At 50.8% G+C, this 12802-nt stretch overlaps 1 protein-coding gene across 6 annotated transcripts in view; it reads right to left on the bottom strand.

The window, feature by feature from the left end:
• Acsf3 (acyl-CoA synthetase family member 3) overlaps window positions 1-9690 on the bottom strand; it is a 58128-nt gene extending 48438 nt beyond the window's left edge. For 4 of the 6 annotated variants that reach the window (XR_009055736.1, XR_009055737.1, XM_057753797.1 and 1 more), the window contains exons 1-4: window positions 9585-9690; window positions 3865-4554; window positions 2713-2868; window positions 1418-1572 (exon numbers count right to left, since the gene is read on the bottom strand). Coding sequence is in view for 4 of the 6 variants with exons in the window: in XM_057753797.1 (XP_057609780.1) it covers window positions 1418-1572; window positions 2713-2868; window positions 3865-4530 (977 nt within the window). In the remaining 2 variants the exon portion in view is untranslated. The remainder of the gene's footprint in view (window positions 1-1417; window positions 1573-2712; window positions 2869-3864; window positions 4555-9584) is intronic. The other 2 variants (XM_057753796.1, XM_057753799.1) reach the window with 2 other exon arrangements.
• Between the last annotated feature and the right edge of the window lie 3112 nt (window positions 9691-12802).

A 12802-nucleotide genomic window follows, 5' to 3' on the forward strand; every position in this document is an offset into this window, starting at 1 on the left:
ATAATTAAACAAATGCAGAATAACAAAAGCAACACACCTTTACATAATTAAACAAATACAGCATTAACAAATGTAACATACCTTTACATAAAGTAATATTCCATAACACCATTATGATCACTTCTAGTTAGCAAATCACTTTTCAACGTAAAGTTGGGAAAGAAAATGACATCCATAGGCTCACAGGAGAGAGAAGGCTGATGGAGGAGTTAATTTCATTGGTTAAATAAAGAAACTGCCTAGGCCCATTTGATAGGCCAACCCTTAGGTGGGTGGAGTAAACAGAACAGAATACTGGGAGAAAGAAGCCGAGTCGGGGAGTCGCCATGATTCGCCCACCAGACACAGACTCAGGTTAAAATCTCCCTGGTAAGCCACCAGATCGTGGTGCTACACAAAATATTAGAAATGGGTTAGATCAATATGTAAGAGCTAGCCAGTAAGAGGCTAGAGCTAATGGGCCAAGCAGTGTTTAAAAAAATACAGTTTCTGTGTAATTATTTTGGGGCATAAGCTAGCCATGCGGGCGGCTGGGTGCCGGGGACGCAGCCCCACCGCTCTTATTACAACAGAAGGCAAACTTCATGCCACTGAACAGGTATCAGGCTTCACTCAGCTCATGGCTGTGAGAAGTTCCTGTCCAGAAGCCAGGGGAGGAGACTGGAGGGGAGTCAGCAGCATTGCAGAGTGAGGGGAGTCTCAGAGCCAAGCCAGAGTGGACCAGGGAGGAGGCTGCTCCAGTTCTCAGCCTTCTTCCAGCAGAGAGACATGAGAGGCAGAGGTGCCAGGGGCAGACAGACACGTGGGCGTAGATGACTGGGGGGGATAGATAGACATGTGGGCGTAGATGACGGGGGTAGACAGACACGTGGGGGTAGATGATGGGGGGGGTAGACAGACACGTGGGGGTAGATGACGGGGGGGGGAGGGGTAGACAGACACGTGGGGGTAGATAGACACGTGGGTGTAGATGGGGGGGTAGACAGACACGTGGGCGTAGATGACTGGGGGTAGACAGACACGTAGGTGTAGATGACTGGGGGGTAGACAGACACGTGGGCGTAGATGATGGGGGGAGGTAGGCAGACACGTGGGGGTAGATGACTGGGGGGGTAGACAGACACGTGGGCGTAGATGACTGGGGGGGGACAGACACGTGGGCGTAGATGACTGGGGGGGGACAGACACGTGGGCGTAGATGACTGGGGGGGAGAGAGACACGTGGGCGTAGATGACTGGGGGGGAGAGAGACACGTGGGCGTAGATGACTGGGGGGGAGAGAGACACGTGGGCGTAGATGACTGAGGCGGGGACCCAGCAGAGGACAGAACACAGACGTATACCACCAGACACACAGAGCCATCAGACACTAAGCGTGAGGCTGCCTGCTGACCGCCAATGGGCTCTGTCCACTCACCTAATCTTTTCTTTACAAACCGCACGCACGAAGTCCTGTACGTGGGGCTGTGTGAAGTGCTTGTCGTAGTAGTCCAGCAGTTTGCTGTAGATCGTGGGCACTGCCATAAATACATTAATCCGTGGAGTTTCTGTGCTCAAGAACTTTTCCCAAACCTAGAGGGAGACAAGGCACAGCACTCAGCAGAGGACAGCACAGCTGCCAGTCACACGCTGCCTCCTGCCTACACCGCAGGTCTCTCCTAATGACGGACGCTGTGGCCTCATGAGGCAGCCTTCAGAATCTGGACAGTGCTCAATACAGGCAGGAGGTGGGCTGTTGTCCTATCCAGAAAGCTTTGTGTGAACTTTGCATTTTACCCCATAATAAATTTCTAGTAATATTTTGTATAAAAGCACTTAAATTTCTCACCAGTTACATTTTTATTTCAATACGATCAGTATGAGGCATGCAGGACAGGAGTGAACAGTACCACGTTGTCATCACAGGCAAGGGCAGAGTCTGGCTCATAAATTAAAAATTCCAGATTGTCAAAAAGGCAATTCCTTACAGAACCCTCCAGTTCCTAACAATCTTCACCTTGCAGTGACTGAGCAGAGGTTCTGGTGTCTCACCTTGACAGGCAAAGGTCCCAAGAGAGTCAGAGAAAGAACGAAGGTGTGAGACCTGCTCCTTCCAGTTCCAAGTGGGAGTGATGGTGTGAGCTCAGCCTGCTCTAACGCAGCCTTGAGCTGCTGCTCTGGAGACACTGCCCTACACAGTGATGCCACACAGCTCAGTGATGCTGGCCCCACTGTCATCTCCCCTGCACAGGACCAATAGCGACTGCTGCAGGAGGAGGGACGCCAGTGACTCCTTGGGTCCCCAGCAGGGATCCTCTGTGGGAACCAGAGATGTGGCAGAGGACAGGCTGCTCCTCATGTCCTGCTCCCCGAGATTGGAGAGGGGATCAAGCTGTGGGTCTAGCCACAGGGAAATGATCCTGATTTACATGCACATAATTAGAGGATGTGAAAGAGAGATGACAGCTCGAGTTGGCTGCATTGAATGGGGAGGATGCAGCCACAAGCCGAGCAGGTGCTTCTAGAAGCCATAAAAAAAGCAAGATGCAGAGACCTCCATGGAACCTTCAGATGGAACCTTGCTTTTGGCTCTACCAGACTCATTCTAGACACTGCCCTCCAGTACACTAGGTACCTAGCAGAATAAATATACCCTGCTTTAACCCGCCAGCTTGCTGATCACAGCGCACACAGAAATTAACTGCGTCACCGAGACCCTGGGTCCTACCTTACCTGCTGAGCACTGAACTCGGGCAGCATCACACAGGTGGCTCCTACCCAGAGTGGACAGAGCAGCTTGTTGACCACACCGTGGACATGGTGCAGCGGGAGGACATGAAGGATCACGTCATTCTTTGTCCACGCCCACGCGTTGACCAGCCCAGTCACCTGTGGGAAACAGCACTGCCTAAGAACAGGGATTGAGGAAGTGTGGGCATGACTGGCAGACAAGTGGTCCAGGGGATCCTGGGAAAGCGAAGGGAGAATAAAGATGTTCTTTGCTCCTGAAGAAGGAAAGTAACTGGGTTCTCCCACTTATTGGGAAAAGGGGAGCAGAAACACATAAACTGGGGACTGCAGAGACCTTAGAAAGCCCAGGAACAGGCTCTGCAAACACTGTGGGAGGCAGAGGCGGGATTTTGGCACTGCTGCCCACAGCATGGTCCCCGCAAAGGACAGACTACAGCAGAGTTCAAGTCTGAACCCGCAGGCTAGCATGGCTGCTTACCTGTGCTGAGCCATCTGTGGTCCCTGCACCACGGTCACCCGCTCAGCTGTGACAGGAGACACAAGGCAGATTCCCAGGCATATTCTCACCTCTCACTGAGAAGTCATGTGGGCAAGACTACTTCGTGCGCCCTGGACCATCAGTGTGAGGATACTGGCTTCATCACAGTCCGTGTCTTTACTAGGGAAGGAGATGGCCTCTAAGCCGAGTGTCCCCTCCAGGAAGGATGCTGCACAGGCCCTATCACACCTGTGCCTGGTGGCTGGAACCACATGCCATGCACCAAGGGACCTGGGGGCTCACTTGCTGTCTTCCTCTGTGTGTTAGCTTTCATGTTACTTTACTGTTCCTATTGTACAAGAGACTTCACTGAACATACACATGGTTTTTAGAACGTGAGCTGAGTAAGTCAGACACAGTGAGGGACTGGTGAGTTTTGCCAAGGTGGTTCTGGGAGTGGCTGAATTCAAAGGTAACGCACAAAGCAGGAGTCGACACAGAAGCTGCTCTTACAACTCTCAACCTAATCACAGCCCGACTATACAGTCTTGTCGTTCAGCGAAGCACAGCAGGACCCTACTCAGTGATGATGTAAGTGAGGCTGGGAGAGGGAGAGGGGAGGAAACAGAGGCCTCTGGAGCACACCCAACACTCACCACAGCTGCTAAGTTACGGTGGGTGCTCAGTGCACCCTTGGGCCTCCCCGTGGTCCCACTGGTGTAGAAGATCATAGCACCCCGGTCACGCCATTCCCTCTCTTGAACCGGCTGCTCTAGGGGCTGCTCCACTGCTCCACGGTAGATGGCAGGCGTGAGAGGCAGAAGAGGAACTCCCAGCCTCTGGGCCACTGGACTTAGGCGCTCCAAGTACTCCTGGCCCACCACGACCACAGAGCTCCTGGAGTCTTGGATGAAATACTCCAGCTGGGCCGCAGGGTGCTTCCAGTAGAGCGGGACAGCAATGCCGCCACTCATCCAGGAGGCCCACTGAGCTACAACATAGGAGACGTCATTGGAGCACAGGAAGGAAACCCTCTCCTCCTGGAGGTTCCCAACCTTACAACCCCGAAGCCTGCAGATCTCCTGGGCCAGGCAAAGGCTGCGGTCATAAAGCTCCCTGTAGGTGTGACGGCCATGTTTGTCAATAAGGGCAATCCTGTCCCCAAAGGCCAGGGCTCGGATGAACACAGGGGCAATCCCATCTGTGCGGGCTTCTGGAGCTGTATGCAGGAGGCTATGTCCACTGTGTCTTCTGGGAACCAGCCGACTGGAGGCCAAGGACCAGATGAGACGCCTGAAGGGCAGTGTCGAGTGGGGTGGCATCGCACCAACACACCACTGGCCGGGCTGGGAGGATGAGAGTGCAATGTGTGAGTGTGTGCCTGGTTCACCAAGTCTTGCTCCCAGCGAGGTTTAAAATACACTCTCCAAACACCCCAAAAGACTGCAGATACTGTTTTTTGTTTTGTTTTTCGAGACAGGGTTTCTCTGTGTAACATTCCTGACCGTCCTGAACTCATTTGTAGACCAGGCTGGCCTTGAGCTTACTGAGATCCACCTGCCTCTGCCTCCCAAGTGCTGGGATTAAACATGTGCGCCACCAACGCCTTGTGCTGCAGACACTCTTAACATAGCATCCCTAAGTAGAGAGGCTAACACTTTCAATCAAACATCTTTAGAAAGTGTCTAGTATAAAGCTTTTTAATCAGCTTCTTTAAAGATTTCAGCAAAAAAAAACAAAAACAAATTTCAAAAACATGCAAAATTCTCAAACATTTTTAAGTTAGGAAACCCAAATATACATACACTTAAGGTAAATCCTGAATAATAGATTTTGGAATTCTGAGCCTGGAAAATCACTAGTCAGTAGAAGCAGGCATCACAGGGATTCAAAAGTTATCCTTGTGGAATACTTAACTGTGTAAAGGTGTGTTACACTTGCTTATGCTGAGAAATATCACTTTAACTGTGTAAAGGTGTGTTACACTTGCTTATGCTGAGAAATATCACTTTAACTGTGTAAAGGTGTGTTACACTTGCTTATGCTGAGAAATATCACTTTAACTGTGTAAAGGTGTGTTACGTTTGTTTCTGCTGCACTTGTTTAATTATGTAAAGATGTGTTGCTGTTTCACCTTGTCTGCCTAAGGCACCTGATTGGTCTAATAAAAAGCTGACCGAGCTGGGTAGTGGTGGTGCACACCTTTAATCCCAACACTCAGGAGGCAGAGGCAGGCAGATCTCTGTGAGTTCAAGGTCAACCAGGTCTACAAGAGCTAGTTCCAGGACAGGCTCCAAAACAACACAGAGAAACCCTGTTTCAAAAAACCAAACCAAACCACCCCCCAACCCCCCGAAAAAAAAGGTGAACAGCCAATAACTAGGCAGGAGAGGGACAGGTGTGGCTGGCAGGCAGAGAATAAGTAGTAGGAGAAATCTAGGCTGGAGAGAGAAGAAAGTAACAGAGAAAGAGAGGGATACGCACACGGCCAGAAACCAAGCAGCTGTACACAAGAAGCAGGAAAGAAAAGAGGCGGGGAGGAGAGAGGGAGGGAGGTAGAAAGGAAAGGTAAAAACTCCCGAGGTAAAATGCAGAAGAAGAGGAACTAAAGAAGGGCTAAGATAAGACCAAGTATTAATCTAAGGAGTCTCCAGTCACGATTTGAGAGCTGGTTGGCAGCCCAAAAGAAAAAGTCTGGCACACACCCTTGCCGCTCCCAGGACACGTCTGAGACACAGCCTGCTCAGGGAGGACACAGAGCTGCTTCTCTCAGGAGTCCCAAATGATAGCCGTTCAGGAACTGCGACCCAGAAGGGCATCAGGCAGGCAAGGTCACCAGGCTAGGGAGCACCAGTTTGTTTCTTTTCCTCCCCCTAAAGGCTGAAAGATAACTCTTCAATCTGTCTTCTCAAACACAACTCCTAAATTATAGCTGCAACAGCGGAGGAAGAGTGCTCAGGGAGAGGGAGGGGATGCCACTGCTTAGTCCTACTGGAACGCTCCTCCACTGGATATCAGCTCTGTGGACCCTGAAGTCCACTCCAGAACAACAGAGGGGCCATCACCCTCCACACTGGCTCTGCATATGGCATCTAGGGGGTCCAGAGGCCACCCAATATTCTGGATCTGCTTCCCAGTGCCAGTGAGCAACATAAATTCCTCTGCTTTATAACCCTCACGTCACACGTTGCCCCTGCCCAGGCCTCTCGCAGTGAGAAGACAGCCCCCACCCCCAGTCCATCTGGCCCCCAGCAGTTAGAACACACCACTCTCCACTCAGGCCCCCCGGCTGCCACACCTACCCCGCAATCACTGGTGGCTTTCACTAGAGCAGTCTCCCCCAACCACTGCTGTGAGACAAGAGGCCACACCTGCTTTGGAGGACTCTGAGCCAGAGGGAGTGGCTCGGAGCAGAGGTTCTGCTGAGCTGAAGGCCACACCTGCTTTGGAGGACTCTGAGCTAGAGGGAGTGGCTCCGTGCAGAGGTTCTGTGGAACTGAAAGTAACTGCTAACCTGTTGTTACAGAGGCACCAAGTACTGGGGTGTTAGACATCACTCAGTGCTATAGGTCAATAAAGACACTGGCTGAGGGGACCTCTGCCCCATCCCAGGCCATGTGTCTAACCTTCCCCCACAGACACAACAGCTGGCATTCTTTGGGGTGAAAGCTGGGAGCCCTGAACTATCCTAGGACAAATTCTATGTCACTAAATCTTCCTAGAACTAAATTTCGTCCAGCGCTCAAGATCTTTGGGTTTGACTAAGTTTCCCTGCCCCCTTGCTGGGGTTGGCTGGCTTCTCCTCGAGCCAGGCACTCTGGTCAAGACAGCAGGAAAGCGCCACCTCACTCCTCTGTGCAGAAGTTTAGCTCATGGCTGCTTGCAGGCTCTATGCACAATGTCCATTCCCTAACACACTGACTCCTGGAGACCACACGAGGTCTACATACGGCAGTGAAGTACCACAGCAATGCTCAGCGCTGCTCCACAGGGGCTCAGAGGTCCTGGTCTGTCACACCCTGGGTTTCTACTTCTACAAAGAAACTGACAAATTCAAGGAAGCAGCAGGGCTAGGCAAGAGAAGCCAAGAACGCGTCAGCCACGTGGGCTTCCAGAAGCCAGGGAGCGTAAATTAGGGTGCTTTCATTCTTACTCCAACACTTTCTCCTCCATTTGCTTTATAGTCAGAGATGCCAAAAAACAACAGAAACTCAAAGAGAAGACCTGCTGTGTGGGATTTCAGAATTACAGACTTGTGGCCAGGTTCCTGGGGGTTAGAGTATGAGAAGACTCAGGATGCTGGGGATGAATGGGAAGGACAAGACAGTTGGGATTCATCTACTGTCTCTGCACAAGGGAACAGAAAACAGAGAAATTCAAACAGAAGACCTGTTGTGTGAGCATCCAACAAGTGCTTCACCACAGCCTCCAAAACGGCACAACTCTCCTGAAGGAGAGCTGAGCCTTCGGGAAGTAGTTCCTACCCAAAACCCAGATGTGGGAACGTGTCAGCATCAGGAAGCTAGGTTCCTGATTAAGAATTGCCCTGAGAGACTATGGCACACGGGAACAATATACAAGGCCCTGGGAGAGCAGTCCTGATAAACTCCTCTAGTCCTAGGGAGGCCACGAGTTTGGGTCATGAGAGAGCAGCCTTCTCAGCAGTAGCACACATAGCTGAAACCCTTTTTTCCCCATGTTGCATTAACACTATGACCTTAGGGATGCAAAAAGATGCTCACTCGAGTGGTGATTGGTTAAACTGAAACCAATCAATGGTCCTCAGAAAAAGTCTAAGGACATACTCACAGACACTCATATGCATGCTCAGTAGGGTGCTGGTCTCCACTAATCTCCATGTACCCTACTTTTGACACCACCATACCCTTCGAGGTGGTAGGTCTGGGTCAACACGGCTAACCAGGCATAAGCAATACGGTGGCATGGCCACAAGATTCAGAGCAGGCAGAGTTGGTGATGCAACTGCAGGACCTCTGCCTGGACCCTACTTACAGCACAGCTGAAGAAAACAGCACTGCCCTCTGGGACAGAGTCCTGAGCCCTGAAGGTTGGTGGCATTCCTATCATGTACAGTACAGACACTGAGCATCAGGAGGGGTCAAGTTGGACTCCTATTGGAACAGACTTAGTTACAGTTCCCATGGAGACGCCCACACCAGGAAGAACGGTGACCGCCATGAGGATACACTGACCCCGGTGTGGTAAGTCAGGGAGGAGGGCAGAGTTAAGGGCAACCCGAATCCTGTCTGGACAGCTGTGCACAGGCTGGGATGGCACCGTTGAGCCATCTTCAACTCTTGTATGTTCTACCACATCCCCTCTGAGGCAGTGCCTCGCTCTCCCATACATGGAAATGGGACCAGCTCCGGCCTCCAAAGCTGCTCTGGTCTTCAGGCGTGAGCCTGGCCCAAGCGCTATACATCTGTCAGTGCTGAGCTAACTACTAGCTCATCCGATCAGAGCCAGTTCTTCAGAATAAAACAAAGTCTGTCTATTGAGAGCATTTGACTGTGCATGGCCCTCTGACCCCTTCAGGTCCAGGGATACCAAAGAATGCACGTGATACCTGTGGGTTAGGAACTGTCAAAACTATATTTTAAAGTAGCATTCACACAAAAATAAAAGATGTTAAAACCCATATCCACTCTACATTATAAACTACCATTTTAAAAAGACATCTAGGAGCTGGGAGGATATTAGGAACTGCTTGCCTTGTTCCCCAGCACCACCTAAAATGGTCATAGTGGAGGCAGGAGGTTCAGAAGTTCAAGGTTACTCGGCTAAATAGTAAGTTCAAGGCCAGCTTGGATACCTAAGACTGTGTCCCTACATTTAGAAAATGAATCCATCTATCTCAAGTCCAAGAACAACAGGGAGCCCTGTTTCACAACAATCACGTTGGCCTTGGGGAAAACACTTAGGACATTCACGTTTTCACAGTTACTCCTCGAGGGAAAGCACAGATTCACCCGCACTCCCGCAGCAACATCTGGAGCCTCCCACAAGTCTTAGTGGTTGCCACAAACAAGTTCCCTGCCAGGACGAAAATCAAAACAACTTCTTTTAGTGAAATTCCCGGTCCCGCTTCCAAGTCCAGCAGCCCTTGCTTGCAGGCACATTTGCCCTGCTCACGCCGCCACAATCTGCTTTCGGAACCCATCGGCCTTTCAGAGCCAGGCCTGAACTTGCATCCCACGCGGTGCTCCACGCAAACAAATCAGAGAGATGCTCCGCTACGGCTTCAGCTCTGGGAGATGGGCCTGAGTTTAGTTTAACATTCAGCAGAAGTTTCTCGCGCGCGACGACAGACAGCTGCCCAACAGCTCCCACTAACCCCTGATCAGCTCCAGCTCACCTCGACACCCTTTTTCTTGTTCCCTGCAACGCGCTCACCGGCGGTCAGATGGGGGTCACTGGGGGTGGGGCACCGGTCTGAGAATCTGAGGGGTGGATCAGGCCGGAAAGAGTCCTACACCTAAAAATGTCCGCAGGCGAAATGTGTCCGTCTATCTAAGCTGTCCCTGTGTACATAGCCTGGATAATGGGTTCCGGACTCGAGCGTTCCGGCTTATTCACAGACTGTGCAGGATTGCCAAAGAGCGACTTTTAGGTGCTTGACGGCTGTCTCCAGACCTCAGGATCCTTTGTCATGATATAAAAGTTCTATGTTGCTTGCATTGGGTCAGCTTTAACTTTTTTTTAGAGAGGGTCTCATGTAACCCAAACTGGCTTTGAATTTACTATGTATCCAGGATGTCCTACCTCTACCCTTTGAGTGCTGACTAATGATAGGCTTACCTCACCACACCTGGCTTATGCAGCGCTGAGGATAAAGCCTGGGGCTTCACACATGCACCCCGACAACTCTGAGCCATTTCCTCAGCCCCCAATTTTCATTTTAATAGGCACCATGGTCGCCATGGCAAGAGGCACTATAGAGCTGTGGCCAGAATATAAATGGGTTCCCTTGGTCCCTGAAGAAGGGCCCCTTGGCTTGCATCTGAGAGTCTGTGTGCTAAAGGTGATTTTCAACCCGTGTGACACAATGTGTGAGAACCCCTTCTCACAGGAACTCAGGGACTGTGGCAGGGTCTTTTCTTCTCTATAGCATAGGCTGCCATCATATTCCTGGTAATTCCCCTGCCTCAGCCTCCTGAGTATTGGGATCACAGGTCTGTGCCACTACAGCCAGCTTTAGGGTACAGTAAAGGAAACATTGAAAGCTAAACACTAAGTCCATTCCTCAGTGGCAGCAAGGCTAGAGACACAGTTCCACCACCTGCAGTAGCCGGAGCAGCTTCCCAGACCTCCACGTCAGTAAAGTGGGGATTCTTGACCCTGGGCTTCAGGATGTCAGTGTGAAGCAAAGTTGGAGTCTTAAGACGTGGTTTTAGCATAGTTTTAAGCATAGACCTTGAGACAGACTACCTGGTGGGGGAACTGGTTTAGGACAAGGATGGTATAGACCCCAGTATGGATGTGGGCTTCAGAGGGGAACACTCACTGTCTTTACAATAGCCATATACACAATCCAGGTGGCTTCTGAAGTTACATTGTTTCTAATGAACACTGTTTCCTTTTCTTTCCCTCTTTGGTAAATGAGATCACAGAGAGGAAGGGACAGAGCATCGGCATCAACCACAGTGTCTAACACTGGAATTTACACCCTAGGCCCCAGGGCTTCTGTGTTTAAATGTCTGCTTCCAAAGCATAGGCATAGACATGACCTGGAGATGCGACTCAGCTTCTGCAACCCCTGGGCTGTGGCGACTGTCAAGAATTTGGATTTGGGGTAGGAGTGGCCCAATTGTTAGCATAACACCCTGGATCTGATCCCCAGCACTGCATAAACCAGACGTGGTGCTGCATACCTATAATCCCAGCATTTGGGAGTGGGATTAGATCCCAGCACTCGGGAGGCAGAGGCAGGCGATCTCTGTGAGTTCAAGTCCAGCCTGGTCTACAAGAGCTAGTTCCAGGACAGGCTCCAAAACCACAGAGAAACCCTGTCTCGAAAAACCAAAAAAAAAAAAAAAAAAAAAAAAAAAAAAAAAAAAAGAAGAAGAAGAAGAAATTCAAGGTTATAAAGAGAGTTTGAAGCCAGCTTGGGCTACATAAGATTGTCTCAAAAGTGAAAGAAAAGAGATGGAAGGGATGGAGAGATGGCTCAACAGTTAAGGGCTTGTATTCCTCTCCCAAAAGATCTAGGTTTGATTCCAAGCATGTATACCAGGCATTTCACAACTGCCTGTAACTTTAGCTCCAGAGAGATCCTGTTTTTGTGGATGCACGCATGCACACACTTGCATGTGTGCATGCACACACACACTTATACTTAAACAAAAATAATAAGAGACCCATTGTTTGTTTGAAAGGGACAGTGGCACTGGCAAGGATGGTGGTGGTTTGGGAGTCTCCATGGTCACTCTCCATGCCACCCTGAGCTTCTAATTAGCATTTCAGTGACCATACCACAAGCCGTCAGGAATGACCAGACATTTGAGGTTAGCCAGATAGCTGCTAACATGAGCGATGTAAGCTAACACGGTCGAAAAAAACAGATGCAGAGAGCAGGGATGGCCACGTGAGGACGACTCCAAAGCAACCCCTATTACTGTCACCAGAGCTGAGTACAAAGGTCCCACAAGACCAAGGTTCTCCAACAGAGAGCTCCCCAAGGCCTGGGGGCTAGGAAGAGCCGGGCCGAGCATGACTCTCCTCCGAGGGCTGGAAACAAGGGACTATCTGGACCAAAGGCTGAGGTGGAAAGCAGAGGGCAAAGAGATTAGATGGGGCTGCTGCAGAGACCAGCAGACAGGATTTGAGGTTTCGGGAAGGGAAAGTGGAAGAGACAGAACAGGAGTCTCATGAGAGAAATTTGAAAGAACCAGCAGAGACAAGGCCTGGCAAAGGGGAGCGAGTGGTCACTTTAACCTAGCAAATGAAAGAGTTGGAAATGTTACAGCCGCCAGCCCCCAAGGGACCCGAGCTCTGGCTGCTGCTGGAAGTGTGAACTCCCATCACTCCTGGCATCTCCACCCCTGGCTCCCCGCGGTGGTTCGGGGCAGGAAGCTATCAACAGATGCAGGGTAAACGGAAGGAGCCAGACAGCAGCACCTGCAGCCTTGGGCAGGAAGCCAATTCCCACCTGCCCCTGAAGAGGTGGCTGAGCCATCCCACGTGATAGTTTCAGCTCAACTCAAGATGCAGCCTCTTTTTTTCACCTTGGTTTCAGGTGGCCAAGATGACTCTGTACATTCTTCAGCAGAGGTCAGATACCAGCCCTCAGCCATGTCCCATAGCACGTGCCTCAGACACCTGCTGTCCCCTGCGTACATTTACCTGCCCTCCCCAGGAAAGAATGTCTCATAGCTGGAGCATCTTGGAAGGGGACTCAGCCCCTCCCCCTTAGTCCTTTGCACCTCCAACTTAATGAGCAAAAGCTGCTGGGGGCGCCTGGGTCACACCTTCTCACTTGACTGAAGCACAACACAGATCTGACTGGCAGGAGTTTGCTCATGAGGGGAACTTTCACAAGCTGTGAACACATTACCTTCCGCTGAGCAATGGGAG

This window comes from Chionomys nivalis, chromosome 21 (assembly GCF_950005125.1).
Source record: "Chionomys nivalis chromosome 21, mChiNiv1.1, whole genome shotgun sequence".
In the NCBI taxonomy this organism is placed as follows: domain Eukaryota; kingdom Metazoa; phylum Chordata; class Mammalia; order Rodentia; family Cricetidae; genus Chionomys; species Chionomys nivalis.